The 21082-nt window shown below is 42.0% G+C and overlaps 1 protein-coding gene across 2 annotated transcripts in view; it reads right to left on the minus strand.

Annotated features, from left to right (window-relative positions):
• Positions 1-607: 607 nt before the first annotated feature.
• The window catches only part of GATB (glutamyl-tRNA amidotransferase subunit B), a 42156-nt gene continuing 21681 nt past the window's right edge, over positions 608-21082 (minus strand). Inside the window, exons 6-13 of one of the 2 annotated variants that reach the window (XM_058837249.1) lie at positions 19470-19583; positions 18319-18403; positions 17937-17981; positions 15796-15985; positions 9171-9304; positions 8727-8805; positions 3336-3470; positions 608-1075 (exon numbers count right to left, since the gene is read on the minus strand). In XM_058837249.1, coding sequence (XP_058693232.1) covers positions 947-1075; positions 3336-3470; positions 8727-8805; positions 9171-9304; positions 15796-15985; positions 17937-17981; positions 18319-18403; positions 19470-19583 — 911 coding nt within the window. In that variant the 3' untranslated portion in view covers positions 608-946. The remainder of the gene's footprint in view (positions 1076-3335; positions 3471-8726; positions 8806-9170; positions 9305-15795; positions 15986-17936; positions 17982-18318; positions 18404-19469; positions 19584-21082) is intronic. The other variant, XM_058837250.1, reaches the window with a different exon arrangement.

The following is a 21082-nucleotide window of genomic DNA, read 5'->3' on the forward strand; positions in this document are numbered from 1 at the left end:
TTGTCTGCAGAGAAAAAAAACCCAAACTGGAGCTGGGGCTGTCCAGCTGCAGGGCCAGCAACTGAACTCCATTGATCTTTTTGCGTCCCTTCCAACTCCAGCTATTCTATGATTCTACTTGTTCTGCTGTAGATTGTACAGGGCTGGCAGAAGCACATCTGCTGTGTTCTGAACTTCTGAGGCCACAATGGGATGTGACCCTCAGAAGGGCTCAGGCACACACCCCTCAGGCATTCCTCAGAACTAAAAGCAGGCACAGCAGGTATGTGGGTGCAGAAGTGGGAGAAGGCGAGCAAACAATCTGACAGGGTGACATGCCAGCACTTCTGTCTATGGCACACAGTTCATATTACTCCTAGGCACACAGTCAAGCAGCTCGTGGCTTCATCCTTTCCCCTTTCCTCAGAAAACAGGAAGAATGGTAGCAGTGAACTTTTTTTTCCCTCCTGTTAGGCATGGAGGCACACATGGTCTCCTCAGTTACTTCTGGGTGTTTTAATCATTGTTACTGTTGTGCTCACACTGACAGTGAGTTACAGAGGGTACGCCCAGACTGAGTGTTTGAGATTGTGAATGTCCCTTCTCACAAACAGGCAGACAGAAAAGCTGAGTTTGTACCCGCTTTATTAGAAAACTAATCCATGCAGTTTCAGCTCTCTGCATACTCACAGACACCTCTGGGAGCTTGTTTCCCAGGGCTGTGTGGAAATCACATTTCCTAGTGCCACATCAAAGCGTGGGAGATGCAAATGGCTGTATCCTGCTTTTCTCTGGCCCATCTGCCTTTGGCTGATGTATTCAGGGAAGACTGGGACTTCAAGCTGCTTGAAGTATAACCAAGAAGCATGATGCTGCACAAGGAGACACCGAAGTTCATTTGCAGACAGAACGAAGCACATGCTTCTTTATGTGCTTCATGCTTCTTTGTGTGCTTTTTCTCTTGTGGCTACTCTGATAGCTTCTTCTCTAATAATTGCTTCACCAGAACAGGATTGGACCGTCCTTGTGTTTTCCTTTGTACCAGACCAATTAACTTATTTAGAACTTTTCGATTTCCTGTCTTTATTGCCATAACCTTTAAAGAAAAAAAAATGCAACAGACACAGTTGTTACAGGAAAACTGAACATCTTCACTTATTCCCAACCAAGGTATGAATATTTTTGCTCTTTGGACTATTGTGATAAAAGACTGCATTTTGGGCTAAAGCGTTATTTATAAAAACTGCCTTCAGCCTTGCAATAAGCTCCTGCTCTGCTCCCATGAGAGAACAGCAAGTCACTACAGCAGCAAGGCCTTACAACTAATAGGAAGAGCTCCTCTTATTGAAAGAGTCAGAAAACACTTTTGGATTTTGCAGTGTCTGCAGCTTGAACAGCAACTTCCTGGAGAAGAGCCAGAGAAATGAGATGGACTTTCCTTGCTAATACGATCTACCATTTCACTGAATATAATGTCCTGTTATAACAGATAATTTGCATCAAATCAAAATCTGTCTGATAATATTGGTGAGGTCCTTCACAGACGTAGGTGTTTCTTATTTCCTTTAAGTGCAAAATCTTTGCAACATGATGATTAATTAACTGGTCAAATATGACCTCCTATCAGACGGCCTTTGACATGCAATCACCTGGTACATTGTAAGGGCCATGTTTAAAAGCTGAAAGGATCAGAAATTTCACCTTTGGGCCTTCGTAAAGGAGATGGTCCTGTTCAAAGACAAGCATCTGGCCTTCCTACTGTTTGTGTGGCAGGGAAGGCATTCTCTACCTTGTCAGAGTTACTAGACAGAACACAATAAATACAGTGCAATGCAACAGGATGACAGAGTTGCAGATATTCAGGGAAGGGTTGCAAACATAGGATCTGTGCACTGCCAATACCAAATCCATATGCAAATACTGCTTCTCATTACAGTATCTGAATTACTGTCAGTCTAAAGTTTTCTCTGTTATGTTGCACAGTGGAAAGGACTCATTACTCTGGATCTGCTAGAAATTACCTGTGTGGGGCAGAGTGCAGTACAGTCCTGGTCCTGCATTGTCATAAAGTGCTCAGTGTTGGTTTGAGCAGCTGTTAAGAAGCTATTTCGTTCTGAAAAAAGTTACTCTCAAAACACATTGAAATGGGAGTGTGGTTATGGACCTTCAGCTGTTGTACTTCCCAGTCAGTTCTAATGTTCTTTCCCTCCCTGCCTTTGCTTTCATACCAGCCTGGAAATACAGTAGCACTTTTATCAGGCTCTGCAAATGAGTCAAGTCGGATGGAGGTCACGCCGACCTACTGCAAGCTCATTTTATCAAAAGCTCTTGCAGAGCTGTTAGCATCCCCCAATGAGATCTGGAGTGGGTGGTATTGTTCTCAAAAGATGTTAATGTTTTTTTCCAAATGGCAAATGGAGCTAGACATTGTTTATATTAGAAGTAAGCTATTCACTTCTGCTTTTACATTTTTGCTCCAGAGAACATATAAGCACTTGTTTTCATTTTGCTTTTTATAAAGCAGATTATATAGACTCTGTCAAGATCCCTTCCCACTCCTCCCTTTCATGATCAACAAGGGTTTTTTCCCTTTTTTTCCAGCTCAGACCTTGTTAGACTGAGCCACACTGGTTGCTGTGTGTCTTTCCAAGGAGATGGGGAAGAGCCAATCATCCCCCACGGGGAAGCGTTTGTGTTGCTGCCACAGCCCAGCAGAACAGCAGAGCGGGCAGCAGCTGTGGAGCTGCTGCTGCTGCCAGAGGGCTCTGGCTCCTCCCCACCCCACAGCCACTGTCAGGCAGCAGCCAGTGAGGCTCCTCTCTTTGGCAGTGGATGGAGACAGGGACATGGCAAAAAGTCATATGCAAGTAGAATTTCTGCCTTGCCAGCTCTGATACAGTCTCTAATTCCATAACTAATGTATGCCTTGCTGGCAGGTAATGTCAATCTCCAGCTTCAGAACAGTTTAACAGTGTTGCCCCAATATCACAACAGATGACATAAAAATCAGAATTATGTGGCTAGGTGGCAGGGTCAGGTTAATGGCAGTACAGCTGGAGAGGGACAGGGCCCTGCAGTTTTGTTTTCCTGCATTAAAGTTTTATAGGCTCTCAGAATGACTTAGCATATTAGCCAGACTGGTAATTTGTTTTGCAGATCATTTTGCGTAAGCTTCAGTTTCAAAAAACCCACTTAGTAAAATAAGAAAGGAGAAGAAAAGCCTGATAATATCTTGGCAGCAGCTTTACTGCTCTGGCCCTAGAGCTCAAATGCTATCAAAAGGGAAAAAAAGAGAGGCTATTTTAACCCCCTTTCAGTGCCACAGTGCAGAAGGTTCCCAGCACCATCATAATCACCTCATTTTCTTGTCCATCAATCACTGCCTGACAGATCTGTTCAAGCTCTTTTTGATCCTGTAACAGTTCAAGTTTCTGTTCTTTAACAATTTCAAGGGGAGTCTTCCCTTCTCCCTTCCACAATTCCACAAGCACCTGAAAATCACAATAAAAGGCAGCAAAGGTCAGTGGCTTGACTTACCAACATTGTTTACATGCAATATTTCAGTTATGGATCCAAGAAGCCCTATTTTCACTAAGAGCAGATTGCCTAAACATGAACAAGCCCGAGATTTAATCATGTGCCTCTCTGAAAGTGCCCTTGTACCTCTTTCCTTTTCTGCCACCTGTACTGAGACAAAGCACTGCCAGTTCCTGCACAAGTCCAGGTTAATGGTTTGCAGCAGGGGCCGTGCAGCCTCCTGCATCCCAGGCCCTGCCCACTCCCCCATGCCAGGAGCTCTCCAGAGGGGTTTGCTGAGCACAGCCCCCTGTTCCTCATGCCCAGAGCTGCCACTCCCTGTCTGGGAGAGGAGATTCCACAGCAGGGATGGCTGCAAGGCTGCTCCTCTGCCAGTACTCCTGCTCTTCTCACATCATTCACAGAACTGCCTGGGAACAGCAAGGAAATGCATCTCCATGAGCAATGGCTCTGCCCGGGAACTGACGATTAGCTGACTATTGTACCAAGTCCAATCCCAGGTAACTCATCCCATTACCAGTCCTCGCCAGCAGGCTGTAATGAGGATACGTATGACAAAGCAGAAGAAAAATGGTGCCAAGCAGAATGAATGCAGCAGCCCCAGCCCACCTATGCATCATCTCCAAGTACTGGACTGCTGGGCAAACCCAGGCCTGTGGAATAATCACTTGTTAATGCTAGTGTTTTCCTACACTGCAGCAGGGCTATTGCCCTGGAATACACTTGAGAGGAGAGAACATTTATAAAAAACCAATTTCCTTGGGCAGTCATTTTCTGTATTCCCTTTGCTTTTATTTCAGGGCCGTGGGAGGAGAGTAAGAAAACCCTTATTAAAACAGCACGTTGTGCTCCATCCTGAGCTGAAGATATAATTTTATGTTTGGGCCATTGCTGTGTCCCAATATGGAAATGAATGTCATGTCAAAGTTTCAGCATTAAATATTCCCTGTAGGATGAAGAAGAGGCTGGGATGGGAAGACAAGGAGGGGCATTCAAATTATGGGATGGAATTTAAACTACCCCAGCCATTTGCTTCAGCATGACAAATTTTTGGGTACAAAAGAAGTTTGGTGAAAGGTCTTTAGTCACAGCAAGTATTTAAGAACTGTGCATTCATACAATTGCTGCAAGAGGATATTTGTTTGCCAGTGGCACTCTGAAGCTTTTTATGGGATCTTATCAACTCTTCTGGAGATCTTGTGAGAGGGTAATGACACACGACTGTATTGTGGCAGCTACATCTTAATTTTTCCCTCTGAGAGGGCTAAAGGCAGATCACAATATTGAAGTTACTGATAATCAGACAAAGTTACAATAGCTGTAAATAAATCTTTATATCTTTATACTGAATAAATCAGTGCTGCATATGATGTCTTCTATGAGATCTTCGTTCTAGTGTGATATTTAAGAATCATCATGCCAGTGCTACCTGGAATAACCCTAGAAATAAATACATCATATCCAACAGAGATTCAGCCTGTCTGCAGCTGCTTGCCTTTTTTTGTGGTGGTGTTTTTTGGTTTTTTTTTTGTTGTTGTTGTTGCACTCCATTGCTACTCCAGGCAGCCCTTCTGCTTTTCTTCCCTGAGGGATGAAGCAGGAAGGTTTCTGTCCTGGAGGCCTCCCAAGGCACCCATACTGTATGTCACCCCTCAGAATGAGCCCTGTCCTCGCCAGGCACAGCACAGCCTCTAGCAAAACACCCTGGACAGTCTACAGTGGACAAAGAATAAGCCCTTTAACTCTCCTGGAAAAAGGCAAATGGGATTTTTAGGACTGGTACGTATTCAAGCAGGATGCCATAGGCTGGAGGAAGGGGAAATCTGTAACGAGCAAAATCTATGCAGCCAACCGTGGCAGAGTTACCCAGGAGCAACATGTACATCAGGCTGACTTAGATCATGGCCAGGACAGCTTTACAGTCAGAGATCCAGCTCTGATTCCCTGTTATGTGTATGCCAAATATTTCCTGGCACTGAGGAAAGCTTGCCCATTAGAAACCTTGAAGGCACCAGATTTTCTCTGTGACAGCTGCATCATGTATCCCTTCCCATTTGGTAACAAGCATCTCCACTTAGTAGAGCAACAATGTTATCAAGGCCCTTGCTTGTTTACAGGTATGTAGGAAAGCAGAAAGAAATGTGGCCAAGACCTGTCAAAGATGCACTTTTAAAAAATGTGTTTCTCCACTTGGCAAGGAGTACAAATCTAAAGAAAGCAGTTTAAAAAACGATTTCAACTCATTTACACAAACTGCCTGTACCAGCACAGGAGGATCAAATTATGAAGTCTCCAGAGCCAAAAAAGGAATCTCAAGCCTCATTTCCATTACTGAAATCTCAGTAGCTTCTACTATTGATTCTTGCCTGAGCGTGATTAGATTTTAATGATGTTCTGTGGTCTTCACCTATGCAGGCATAGCAGCATTGGTCAAGATGAATTAATCAGGACTTACACGTCTGGCTGTTGTGGGCATCATATCAAACATTTTGCAGCTGGTGACCGTGCCAGCTGACTGCTGTGCCTAAGAATGCTCCAACTGGAAACCCTATCTGCAGTGATTTGCTGCCAAGGGCAGGATGAAAGCAGCAGGCAGCACCACTCCAGCAAGTCCTGTGGGCACCTCTCCTTTCCAGTGACGGAAGCCTTCATGTCTGGCAGGTGTCCCTCAGCCTCTCAGAGAAGTGGGGGACAGGTTGGGTCCAGTCCCCCAGATGGTGTTGTCATAATCGTCAAAGCAGATGGTTCTGTTTAGATATGGGTACTGTACTAATTTTCCTGCTACCTACTTTAAAATAGGGATGCCAAGCAGGTCTGTTGAAGTTATTCTTATGTGGATGACCCAAGCAACTGCAGCATCCAGCAATACCCAAGGTCTGCTCTGTTCCATGGCCTGCTGGGCATGGAAGCCCCATGAACCAGTGACCAAGATGTCCACACGGAGTTGCTCCAGCATGGCTCGTGGCAGCAGGGACGAGTTTCCACTTCCCTGGCCCAGGAACCAGCCTCCTCCCATAATGCTCACTCCCATAAAACGCACAGGCAGGTCTGTTATGCCTGACATAGACCTGCTGCCAGCCTGGCAACTTAAGGAGCAAGGCCCCATTGCAGGCACACTCCCCATCAGACTGATTTCAGCCCTGGATGAGCAGCACTGACTCCCTGCACTGTGGGCTTCAAAACGGTGCCTCTGGGCTGGGCCACAGGCAATGTGTGTGATCCAGGACGCGCTCGCCCACAACCCCGCACGCCAGCAGAGCTGGAAGCTTCTCCCTCCTTTGCACAGGCACTCCAGCCTGGAACTGCTTCGGACACCTCTGGAGTGAGATGCTATGTTTGATGGCAAGTTGGGCATGAGCTCTGTAATTACCTACATGGTAATTATGTGAGCACACAGTGCCCTTAGCTTGGCACTGCATCCCACCACATAATGCTCGGTGTGTACAGCCAGTGCTCATGGCTTTTATCTGCCTGTTTTACTGCCTTAGCAGAGCCCAAACACAAAACCTTTTAAATAATTTAAGTGGTTAACAGCCTCCCGCAGCGAGCACGTATGTGTACACATGTCTGTGTGCTCACCCCATCGAACCCTTCCATCCCTCCACATTGGATCAGTGTCTGCCACTGCAGATCATGTTCCCCTCCCCAAGAGCTGCAATTCATCTGCTGCTGTGTATATATAGCCCTTTCTGCCCTCGGGCCATCCAGCTCCTCTGCCTACTGCTGAGAATTGTTATAAACATTTGTTACTCTTCTGACATCCAGGCAACCAAAATACTTTTCTAAATGTGGCAAGGTCTCTGCAGTTTGATAGCATCATCACTTGGTGAGGGCAAACAGTACTGCGATTTCTGGGTCCAGTTTCAGATCACTGAGGGCAACATGCACGTTACAAGGAGTTAGTAATTAAACAACAAATGCATTTCTGAAATTCTTGATGCTTCACAACCTGTCAGGAGTGCCTGGCACACAAATATATCACAAAGCAGAAAATCCCATAGAAGAGCATTAGTACGCTGTCCCTACCTCCACAAGGAAGAGACTTCAGACTGGAGTTCTGAAGCTTCCTTTTCAAACGCAGACACCAAACTGATGGGTGTGCCACAGCCCTGCAGGCACAGAGCTGCTCTGCATTCCAGTGCTTTTCCTATTAATACTTTATCTCCTTTTTGAAGCTTTTACTTTTCCAATACAAAATTTCCAAACACACATGCCTGACACCAGGCACTTAAATCTCTATTTATGATGCCTGTCTTACGCAGCTGGCTATCCACAGACACAGACCAAATTAATTAAGAACCACATGCATATCCAAAAAAAGAAAACGAACCAGAAATTTCATTCACAGTTCATTAACAGTTTCACTGATAAACACTGAAACAGTCACCTAATGCACTTATCTAGAGTATAATAATTAGTCTGAAAAGACAAATCATTCCATATAAATAAGCTTGCAGCAATTTAAGGTGAATGACTGATTATGGACCATCACAAAAAAGCCTCTAAATTTTGTTTACAAACAAATCAGTACTGTTCCCATCATAACCAGTTCACAGTTTTAGATATAAATCAAGAGCTGATTTTTCAGACTGTCCTAGGCAAGATGAAAAATAAGCTCCAGCTTTACTTGCTTGAGAGCTTCATGACAGCACTTGCTCAAAGAAGCAAGGTTAAAAGAAAGGCCAGACCTCTCCCTGTTTTGAGTCAGGTACACCAATGCAGAACTCTTTTTGTGACTACACTTGGATGAATTCTATCCTTTCCCATGTGCTAATGCTTGGGAATGTAGACCTTACTGTCTCTAGGAATCTAGTAACTGATACTCTGATCTTAACTGCAAGCCATGGATTAGCTCCCACTGACCTTTCATGCAGGCCTGACTGGAATAATGAAATTGAGATCTACTGTCTGCTCTTTTCAGAAGCAGGATTTATTTGAGTTAAGTTCACATTGTTTAAGTCTACTATTTGGCTTCTGCCCTCTTCTAAAAGTGAATATGCAGATATATCTCTAAGATTATATACAAACGTAAGGCATTTGTATCTATTATAATTCTATACTATAGATACAGAAGTTGTCCTTTATCAACACTGTAAATAATTTTCCTTTAAAGCAACCATTGTACTGGTACACAATGATTATAAAATCACTACACACCTGAAGTAAGCAGACACAGATGCAGAGTACAGCAAAATCAAAAAGGTACTTACCCGCTTTGCTGCTGTAGAAGAAATTTCTTTTTTTTCTAGAAGGTTCAAGAGGTCAGCCAGGAGAGAAGAACTGACTGGGCTAAGGGAAAAGTGGGCAGAAGTTACCTCAGAGAATAAGGTGGTGTAAAGTATCTGTGCTACTGCTGCTTGCATAAAGATCACACAGTTCAGTATGACAAGCTATTTTTCCTCATGTTCAGTACAAATGGCCTGACCATGCCTTACCATCATCACACTCTAAAGACTGACTACTACTCTTAACTACATGATCCTCCTCTCTGCCACATCTAACTCCCTTCAGCAGGACAGAGCCAAGGCCTGTGCACGACTGCCTGGAGTAACAAACTTCACAGGTAGCAACTAAAGCAGCCCTGAGCAATGGAGTGGCAGGGTGCCAATCATGAGAAACTTTGTGTTACCACTGTAGCAATGAAGAAGACTGACCTTTCCTTTACTGTAAGGGAATGTTGTTTCAAGTAACTAAGCAGGTCATTTAGAATCCAGCCGATCACCTTCTTTGGCTTCATCTGGGTCTGTTTTACCACACTTTCAAAGAATTCTGCTAGTCCGTCTTCATTCTGTTTAAAAAAAGTTAAATGTATCAATACTGGTGTGCAAACATGATTACAGAATCACAGAATCGTTAGGGTTGGAAGGGACCTCTGGAGATCATCCAGTCCAACCCCTCTGCCAAGGCAGCGTCACCTGGAACAGGTGACATGGGTTACAGGTTACAATTAATTATACAATTACACTCAGCATATAAATGCTCAGTCCTAAAGTAAACATCAGTTATGAATTCAGTGCGAAGTCACGAGACTTTGGAGCAATTTTATTAACATAACAGCAAACAATCTTACGCCTAGAGCAGGAACATACAGTTTATCTGTCAGCCTGCCTGTTTCAGTGGAACTTCCAACAAATGAGCGATCATTTTTCTCTTAATGCCTCCCTAAATTAGCATTTGGACAGAAGCTTTCTCATCTTTGCACGTGTTTTATGTATAATGCTAGAAAATACAATGCTGCCATCTCACAACTGTCATGCTACCTTTTACCAAGAAGAGCCTTTTCCTGAAATTGTCTGCAGCTACTTGCCTCTTGATCTTGAAATCACTTCTATTTGTTTTGGATTGAATTAGTAAGTTTAGCTTGCATTTACCCTTCAGTGATATAGAAAGGTCATATGTAAGAAGCCGAGTTTTATTTTTCCTTTTTTTTTTTCTGAGAAGCTATGGTAAACTTTTACACAACACACTAAAAGCTCAGAAGATATGACAGTGGGAGATTCAATTTATAGCCTAAGTGAAATCTGAGATTGTTTTTAGAAGAACAGATACTGCACAGTCTGTTGAATGCTGTGGTGTTTGTCATCAAGGCACTGATGGACCTTTAAATGCAGCACAGAACTCATTAGGTTTACTGAAGGCTGAAGAGGTATGAAGTGACAGCTCCTACCTTTTAAAGGACGCATCGAAATCCAGCATGCCACTGGACTTCTGCAGTATGTGCCATAAACACACAGGAGGACAAGCCAGCTCACAGAAGTCAGGAGGTAACAGCTCAGAGATAGCCAAGGAGCTATTCTAAGTATACAGTCATCACAGCAAAAACATTTCTCAAGCACATACCGCCTGCAGCCAGATCTCTCAACAGTTATGAACAAAAAGAGAGCAGGGTAACTAAAAAACAAAGCCCGAGTCCTCCACTCAGATCCCATCAAAACAGTCTCATTTGTCCTTTTTTTAAAAGCCATTTTCTGCCATAGCCACACAGAATTTTAGACTTTCCTTCTCTGCAGTTTCATAGCACAAACTTCCAAAAGCTCCGGATACCACATTTTTCATTGATAATGATGTATGGCTTTTGAGAAGACTGCAAACTACTGATCTCTGTTCTCTGAAACAGAACAAAATGTACCTAGATTAATGTCTGTGCTGTAAAACTGGTGTGACAAAAATCAGACCCATTCCCTTCACCTTGAGACCATGACCAAAGAAACCAAGTTCTCAGCCTGGGAAACCACTTTTGTGAACCAAGGTAAACCTTTTAATTCCCACTAGTTATCTATCTAATACACATAGACATCATTCTCTTCTTCTCCAGTGTTCTAATTTAACTAGCAGTTACTCTCTAATCAAATTATGCAAAACTAAGGCTAAATAGACTAAAGGAACAAATTTGACTTAAAAAAAAACAGTAAAGGAATGACATGATTACCAAAGCACAGTAAACTTGATTAAAAACTGTGTGTGTTAAGCAGAATTCCTGGAATGATGTATTGCCAAGTACTGTATTCTTTCTAATTCACCTCAGGATTCAATAGCACAAACAAACACTCATTATTTAAATGGTGGGTTCCTTTACACAGCAACGATTGTACAATCTAGGTAGGAAAAAGTGAGCATCTCTGAATGCTGGTTTCTCTACACATGCTGCAGAAGGTTTTACAAACATTCCAGGCAGAGTAGGTCTAGCTACAACATTATGCACAGGCAAATAATATCTGCAGATGCCACATGTCTGAATGCAGCTACACAGCTCAGACGCAGCACATCCAGCACTTCCATCATGTACAGGCTACAGAGCATATCCCTAGCAGTGGGCACATCCAGATTTCCGGATACTTACAGCCTGGCTGGAGTTACAGTTCTGATCCTGCTGCCAGACCTTTGAAAAATCAAGGACAAACATACGCAGCCTCCGCATTTTAATCAGCTGATTTCCAGGCAGCAAGTGCAGAACAGCCCAGGAAAACTCAGGGAGACAGACTTACATATGCTACTAAGTCTCTGAACCCCATACTCACTACTTGTGCACACATAACCAGACAGATTCCCCAAAATTCCTTTGTACTTCGTTTTGGGTTTTTTAAAGTGACTGTCATTTTCTGTAGCCAAAGAGAAGGAAAACCCAGTAATGCTAGACTGAAATGAATAAGGCAGTGTGTCAAAACATCAGAATGACTGACAGAAATTAAACATTTTCCTTATTTTCTTGTCATATTAAAAAAAATGTAGGCAGAACTTAATTAGTTTCAATTTCTAGATACTGCACTACTTGGCTTTAATTTGGTTTACATTTTGGTAAACTCTCTTCCTGCCAAATTCACTCCAACTACCAACACACTCACAGACCTGTCCCTTGCGGCAAATCTGAGCTGAAAACCACTCCATGCTCCAACATGCTGGATTTACAGGAATGCTGACTGCCTGTTCTCGCTTCATTCTGAATACTCTATTCTAAACTTCATTGAAACAAAACCAGAAATCTGGAATAGTAGCATCATGTTTGTGATCCAGGCCACACCGTGCTCCAATTACACACCAAATATGCTGTAATTTATTCATGCAAGTCTCACTGGCATGAAACCTGACATACCAATATTTCAATCAGATGCAAATTTCTTTCTTAAACATGGTTTAAAATGATCATTTCATAGCACTGAGATATAAAAAACCCCAGTGGTGTACTGATTTCAGGTACCTTTTAAACAAGTTTAAAACAATATTTTACAGAATACCATGGGTACAATCTTTAGGGACATTGGGAATGTAATGCAAACTTATTTTTAAAAGACCTGAAATGTTTCCCAAAGAACTAAGGAAAAAAACTGCTTCAATGTTCACAAATAAAATGTCATTTGCTGCTTTGTTATTCCTGTTTTTACCATCACAACTCCTACAATAACCAACTGTGAGGTAATAAGTGCTGCAAAAATGTACAAAACTGTCAGGGGAAAAAAACTCAGAACATCCAGTAGACAAGAAGATCAGTCAAAGAAAGTTCAAACTTTTTCCTAAAGCTTCTTGTAAAATTATTTTAATTCTAAAAATAAGCAGAAGTTCACCTGCACACTAACATGTATGATAATGGCATGGCATAAAACAAAACAGTCAAAACCAACTTCTCCAGCAACCCACTTTTACTGTTGGGAGGAGTCGCCAATGTGATTGTTCCACTAGGGCAATCAGCCCAAGTGGAACAGCCACTTTTATCTTAGTAAGCAGAGGAACAGTAGATGCATGGGAAGACTTGGAATTCACATGACAAAGGAAGTGATCAGACTGTTTTTTTCTCATGCTGTACTGTGACAATCAATGTATTTTCTGGTTGAACCTCCCTGGGTGTCAGCATGCATTTTGAAAATGAAGTGTTGCATTAACACATTAATGTCTGCCAATATATCTTATTTTTTTACTCAACAGATAGCAAAATGAAAATACTGTAGTACCATAACTGGCAAAGTTGTCAGAGATCCTTCTTGACTGATATATTTGCCAGCTCACCAGTTTACAGAGCAAAGTAAAAATTACATGAAAAAATTGAGTACTCAAATACCATGGAGTCTACAAGGTTCAAAGAATTATATTCTTATGAGAAGAGTAGTTCTGCATGAAGAAAAATCAGAAACATCATTTATTTCTGCAATTTATATAAAACTGCCAAAAATGAAGCCGTTTACACTTAAGGCATTTCAGATACCAAGATATTAATAGAGTTCTTCTTCCCTTTAAGTACATCCTGTAATGAGGCAAAGGAGGAATCTCAGTTTCTCAACACCACAGTATGCACAAGCAGCTCCTGTGTATGAGGACAAAGCTCTGGAAGCAAGCTCAGGAGGTACCCTGCATGCTGGAGTATGTATGTTTGGTTGTAACTTCGGCACAAAATGCTTTCTCTAACAAGTTGGTGCAGAACAGACTTTGCATTTTAGAGCCATTCCGCTACAACTGCCATTTATTTAACGAGCACTCCTGGGCACTCTAACCTGAAAGAATGCTCATTAGATGTGTGCATCTGGCCCTATCAGCAATCCTGTGCAGCCTCTGATGCAAGCTGAACGCAGCCACGGACACGGCGCTTCCCCATGAATTAAGGTTAACGGGTGTCCCAGTGCACAGGCAAGCAGCTCTGGTGGAGAGTGTGCAGGCTGACATTCTAATGCACAATAAAAGAGACACGCAACGAAGAGCGTGCTTGCTTCATGCATTCAAATGGATGCATTAGCTTATTACAAGCTGAATCCCAAATTTCAGCTTGGAGCTCATTAATTGCTTACACGTCGCAAAAAGGAAAATAAGGAAAAGGGGAAAAGCAAAGGCAATAAAAGATTTGAGAGAACAGCTTAAAGAAAGGTCAGATGAGGCAAATATATAGGGCTAGTTGGCACAGATGACAGAGGTCACCTGTACCACCAGCAACCTGATACACACTAAAGGTGGGCTGATGCCAAGTGAAAGGAGTGGATGCCCTGGGCGTGGCTGCCACAGAGTTTATGTTCTAAAGACGGTGCTGTGGTTTGGATTTGTGATCACAGCAATGCCAACAACACACAGGTGTTTTGGCTGATGCTGAGCAGCACTTTTCTTTCTCCACTCTGTCCCCCAGAGCAAACAGGCCAAGGATGAGCACAAAACCAGGTGTGGACACAGTCTGACAGCCAACCCAAACTGGTTATATTCCATGCCCTCCTCAACAAGGAAAACCAAGGCAAGGGCATTTTGGAGGATGTAGTCAGTGTCACTGGCTGCAGACTGGCAGCACATCAGTCTACTTGTGGCAGTGGTGAGTGATTGTATTTGCATCATTTTTAGGTTTTCCCCTACTCTGTTCCTTCACTTAAGTGTTTCTCTCAAACCACCAGCCTTACTTTAGCTTTTCCTAATCTCCTCCCTGTACTACTGGCTTGGAAGATGAGAAAGCAGCTGTCGTACTTAGCAGCTGGCAGGACCAATGTACTACAGAGAAGAACTAGAAAAATTCAGAAAAAAAGGATGCAGGACCTATCTACCCTTTCTACTATTATTTTTATTTTAATATGTTAGAAATATGTGAACAAATGCATGCATGAACTGGAATACTGGCTGTAAAAGCATATTTTGCAGCTTATACAATGAAATAGAAAGGTAAGAACTGCTGACACCTCTCAATACTATGACTGCAGTCTTGTGACTTTGATGAGAATTATGACTCACCTGCCCACCAAACAGTCTGCAACTCACTAAAATGGCACAGCAGCATAAAAGCAGTTTTCCTAACAGCTTTCCTCAGAACGCAGAATCATTTTCTTCCTGTAGAATCAGCCTCTGTACAAGTGTATTAAATTACAGACATACAAAGAAGGGATATGAGGTAGTTATCTGCATTGCTTTCCCTTAATTTATAGTCAAAGGAAAGGTTCTCCTCCAGAGGACAATTTAAAGTACTTACAGTTCTGCTCTGAATTTCACTCTGAAAAAGTCCTTTTCCTTCTGTCTCCACTAATGACAGTGGTAACCAAAGCAGGACATTCTCCTAGCTTCGCTGGGTATGTAAAATGTCTAATCTGAGTATACTAAGTCCCTCCCCAGATTTACCACTGGCAAAGAGAGATGACATTTTGCTTTTAAGAAGCTCGTAGTCCTCTAGAATAATTTTGGGAGTTACAAGATTTTGCTGTCACTTCCCTATTTATAAGCGTATTTGACACATCATTTCCCTTCTCATCCCCTCTTCTGATGGGATAGTTTACCCCATCCCTGGTAAACTGCACTATGAGGTCCAAGATGACACTGTACAAGCATTTGGTATATTTCCCTAGAAATAAACCTGGGGAGAAGAAGGGGGAGTGTTTCCAATAATGTGGAAGGTAGGTCAAGGAGCACATGAAGCTGAAAGATTTAGACTTTGGATTTTGATTCGCATTCATTAAATACAGTCAATGTGCCCAGTCCTGCACAGAGCTGAAGAGCAGACACTTACACACAAGGGTCTGCATCCACAAGCTGTACATTTGCTGCAGTCAGTCAGGGGTGCATCAATGTCTAGACAGACAAGATCAATATTAAGTACCAGTTATTTGACTGCACTTTGCGTGAGAAACACTTCTTGGCACACTGTGTCTGGTTCATTTTTTCCACCATTTTATGTGTATGGCTCCATGGTATGAAGTATGAATTGGACACACTTCCAAGTTAGAATATTTAAAAGGACTAACAGCTGGTTAATCTTACATTTGTAAATCTTTTCAAGAACTGTGCAACTTTGAAGTTTCTAGGCTTATTTTAGCACTTGATCAATAGACCTACCAATAAGGTGAAGCTGTGTTCAGGAAGAATCCCATACTGTTCAACAAGCTTTTCTCTCTTCACACTGGGGAGGTCAGGCAGTCTCTCATGAATCCAATCAATATTTATCACTTGCTGATGGTTCATATTAGCTGGCAAAGATTTTGCATCGTACAGAATCAATGGGGGAAGGTTTGGCTCTGGCATGAACCTAGTAAAAAATGAAGAAAAACTCCTTTATAATTATTTCCACTCAGAAGCTAAACAAGGAATGAAATTTATATCACAAATTTATACTTCCCTGAAAGTTGCATCACCCTTTCAACTAAACATAATATTAAAAATTAATGACTTGCTGTATCACTGGTAAGTAGTAAGAGATCAGGCCCCAAACTGTTGCAAAGCCTCTATTTTTTTACTTCAGGAATTTTCCACCAATTGTTAAAGAGTTCATAATACAAAAGGGGTAATTCAAACAATTCTGCACCAAAAATAATAATAAGTCCCAATCGCACCAGTAAAAGATACTGAAACAGCCCACTCTTTTTGACATCAAGCATGAATTACAGATCTGGACAAAAATGGGAGTGGGCTGCCAGGGAAGAACTTGGATTGACAGCCAGCTGCCAGGAGTGATCTGAGCAGGTTGTAACCTTTTCCAGCCAAACTTAAAAAATCTTGATGAAATCTCATGCTGGGCTAAAAGCAAAGTTACTGTGCTCAGCAGGGTGCTATCACAGAACAAAAGGCTCCCTTAAAGAGAAGGCCAGTTCAAATGACTCAAATAACTGCGATTGAAGCAGAAACTTCACTCCTACATGATCAAATGAGGGGTTCAAAACCACCAGAATAAAGGGCATTAGGCTATAATGATTTCTATTTAAAATCTACCTAAAGATAGATTTTAAGATTAATGCATAATGTGCAGCACTAAGTTACAAAAAAACCTAAAAACCTGTTTACAGTTCAATACTGTTCATAATCGTAGCATCAGTAATAATCTTTACGGTCTTTTTTTGAAATATCTTAGACTCATCAGTTTTGTCTAGGTTTTAATTAATCTTCTTTTGCATTTTTTCAAGGTAGTCTTTTTAAATGAGCATCGTGCCTGCCCCTACCATAACAAGGAATTCACAAAATTATCACTGCTGCATTTCTACAAAAACATAATCTAAAAAGCAGATTTGAATTCAAAGTTTGTGGGATGTTTTCAAAATTGTTGCTCTGCTGTAGCAAGATCAGTGGTAGAGAAGAAGATCTAACAGGAGCACAGAGCTGACCAAGCTAAGTGGCTCTGAATGTTGTCCTGCAGAACTACAAGTCTCCTGCTGTAAAGTGAACTCTGGAGTACCAGGAAGCTCTCTCTGGGATGCAAAGCTCGGAACTACTGGGAGGATTGGCACTATGATGGCCCTAAGCAGCTGTGCTGCTGCCTTGCAGTATTCCCTCAGAACTCATTCCCAGCAGCACTGCTTCCCAACAAGGCTCATGCCTTGTCCCCTCAGCCCTACAGCTAAATCCTTCCTGGGTGACTATGGTTCAGTGACTGTCATCTTACACTTAGGGAAGGCAAAGTACTTAGCAAGGTAACACCTTCACTAGGTCTGCGAAGAACTTCAAGGTAGAAACCTGCCCATGAAATGCCGACACCTTTCAATAGCAGCTAGGATTTTCAAACAGCATTTGTGATCTGTGATCACAGAATCTAAGCATGAAGAGGCAGGGCCTGGTAGCTGAAAACCATTTCCCTCTGTATTTACTTAAAGCAGGCGCAATGCTGAACTCAGAATATTCTGATGTTTTATGTCAGGCATTCTTAAGAATGCCTTATTCTTAAGGCATTCTTCTTATTTCCTAAGAAGAAAATACCAGTGGTATACTGGCCACACAGTAAACCTTCAGCTTTCCTGCTTTGAGCTGAAATACTCACAGCCTAGGTGTGAAAGGTCCAAGGGTTTCACCAGAAATGAGACACAAATCCAGATCTGAACTGTGCAGATGAGCACTGATTTTGATAGGTCTCTGCCCCTTCCAGTAGAAGGTAAACTTCCAACACAGACTTACTGTTCTGAATAACTTTACATCCTTATTACATTGGATAAACTTCAGAAATGTAATAAATTCTCCGTTTGTGAAATGTTAAGTCTATCTAAAAAACGTACCGGTAATCCTGTTTTCCTTCTTTGTCTCTCATTGGTACTGTGCACCTAAAATAAAAACAAAACAAGATGTGGTAAGAGAGACACCACAGAATCAGTTTTATGGAAAAACCACAACCCAGAACCTCTGCCTCATGAAGGTTAGGAGAGCCTCTTAAAACCACTTCAAAGAATAAGTGCATGTAAGAGGGCAGTTATTTTCACAGACACTACTTGATGCAGCACACAATCTGTTGTGAAAAAGCCTCAGCCGCCAATTACTCCCTATGAGGAGACTATACTTCTGAACATTAGCCTTAGAAGACACAGTTCCTGATCATGTCACTATGTATATGTGGGCACTCTAAAGCAGCTATTCCTATGTTCCTCCGAAATAAAAACTCACCCAAGCTTGGAATCAAAGGCTCTTGTTTCATTCAAAATTGTCCCTCCATTTTCAAGTTCTTCAATTTGCCTCTGTATTTCATAGTCTAACAGTAATAAAAGAAAAAAGGGTAAGCTTGTTAGACTACACTATTAGCTCTACTGCACTCCACTATTTCATTTTTCACTGCCATGCCATAATGGAAGACTTTGTTGTTTTAACCTTAATGAAATCAACAGCAGTAGTTATAGGCAGAATTATCAGTCACTGTCTCTCTCCAGCACGGTTTCCGTCTTTGTGTGTTTTCCTCATCTGCTTTCATTTCCTTTAAGTGGAAACCATTTTCTCCCAGGCACTGCAGTCAAGCCATACATTCCTGGTGACCTTGTAGTCATCCAGTTCAGTTTTCTTTTGGAGTTGTAACAATCAGCATTTTTTTCCTCATACCCAAGCTGCATCTGAACTTCACACACATCACACACCATGCTCAGTGGAAAGCAATCATCTCCACTGGAGGACACAAAACCACTGCTACCATATTTTAGTACATGCTAGGCACTTAACCACCTGCTTCGTCCTTCTTGTAGGCAGAGGTTTTACTGCAAAAAACCTGCAAACTAAAATACCTGCTCTTTCCAGAGCTTTTCACACTAAGATTTATTCTGTCAGAGAGCAACACAAGTGGGGCTGCTCCATAGAGGGATAAGCCAGGAGTGAAGGGTGACCAGAACCAAGGCCATGACCTGATGTTCTGGTGCAGTCCCACTAGTCTGAGTGGGCAGGGGCAGGTGCTACTAAGAGTCCTCTGACAGTACCAGTTGAGGTGAGGGGATGAGCTGAGTCCAGGGTTCATTCAGGGAGCTCAGGGAGAAGCAGAAGAAGGTTAGTCCTGTGACAGGACTGAGAACAAGGCTACAGAACAGGTCCAAGGTCCTTCAGGAGACAGGACTAAAACTGGCACACCTGTGACACAGCCACTCAGGCAAGGTCTAGAGGTCCCAGCCTGAGCCTAAATAGGACTCCTGTACCCACAGGCAAGGCACATGGAGGAGACACTCAGGTGAAGATCATCAGGCCATTTAAGGCCAATTACTGCACTCAGGAGCTTGCCATCTTTCGGCTCAGACCACATAAAATACCTACAATGCTCTTGTAATGAAGCAACCATTTACCTACTGCTTTTGCCAGAAATCTTATGCTATTGATATTCTTCACTTCAGTCCTCACTCCGTAAGGCTCTCCAGGGTGATGCACAGAAACATTGGCATCCACTCTCAGCTGACCCTCTGTAAAAGGAAATTTTATTAACAGAACAGGATGCCCTGTACACTAGAGTTAAAAACCATGTCATGCATTAATAAACTTCATGTTATGTGCAGAGCCTTAATAGTAGACTTCTCTATGTTCAGAAAGGAGTAACAACCATTTCATCATAGCTTTCTGTTTGTGATTCCATCTCAAGGCACTGCCTTGAATCATTCAAAATACTTCTAAATCATTGCTCATAATACCTCTCAGAAAACTGCGTGGTGCAGTGCAGCACAGATCCTCTAAGCCATACAGTGAAAAGAGCTTCTGATTCACAGCTCTTTAATAAAGGGCAGAATTAGACAAGCAAAGTGGTGGATTGTGAGCTTCCGTTCCTCTCAAAGCAGCACAAAAATACCTTTTGGAATTACAATTTGATGGATATATGCTACCCTAGCATGGAACACAAGAACTTAAGGTTATGTTGAACAGATTTACTAAGGTGTTCTTGGAAATTTACAGCTCAAGGACAAAGTGAGAAGCAGTGGATTTTTTTGGTAATTTTCTTCCTCTCCTTGAAGAAATTGCAATCTTACCCCCCCAAAATGTCCCTGGCTGCCAAAAACTGTACGAAGTTTTATATAAAAGCATCATGCACTCTCAGTCCAAAATGGACTAATGTCCTTAAAAATTTTTAATTACTCAGCCACAAGGAAATCATAATTGTATCTTTCTAAGTATTGTCCGTCTAAAGACATCTCTTCCAATAAGAAAAGGCTTGCCACAGTTATCAGCTGCTGGGAATACACAAAGAGGAGAGGTTGTATTACATCCTGGAATGTTAAGAAACATTATTTTCCCCATATTACACAGTGAACATCTGTAGCCTTTCCCTGTATTTTTTTTAAATTCATTTTTTATTTCAGATACAGATAAAAAGAAACAAATGCCTACTGATTGCATACATTATAATATTATAGAATTATAAATGAGAGTGCAAAATGGCTCAGAGTTAAAACTGAAGACACTAGGGCTTCAGAACCCATTCCGGTCAGTGGATTTGAATTGACCGGCAAGGCCTTGGTACAATTTGTAAAAGCAGGCTGGATGACAGCACACTAATTTCCTCTGTCTTCACAGAGCCTTGCCAGACATGCAAATGAGACAAAGATGCTAGAATGACCCAGTATCTCTTTCAAGGGAAGTGTTTTGCATGTGCACCCTCTTTGGGGTGAAACCTGTACTTGTTCCAAATGAGGAACAGTCTTGTCCTGCCCTTGCTTCATTTGAGACATGACCTGTTTGTACTTGGATGTAGGTGTCACGGTGACCAGACAATGAATTTAATCAGGCATAAGCAAAAGACCCAGGCTGCAAAAGTTCTTAAAAGAAACAAAAAAACCAAGCCAAACAAAACAAAAAAACAACAAAAAAACCCAAAACCAACCAAACAAAAAAAATAAACAAAAAAGGGCTTCTTTTTCTTTGAATCCAGTTTACTTTTCTTTCACTCTACAATAAAAGCATCTTTTCATGT

Source organism: Poecile atricapillus, chromosome 4 (genome assembly GCF_030490865.1).
Source record: "Poecile atricapillus isolate bPoeAtr1 chromosome 4, bPoeAtr1.hap1, whole genome shotgun sequence".
In the NCBI taxonomy this organism is placed as follows: Eukaryota; Metazoa; Chordata; class Aves; order Passeriformes; family Paridae; genus Poecile; species Poecile atricapillus.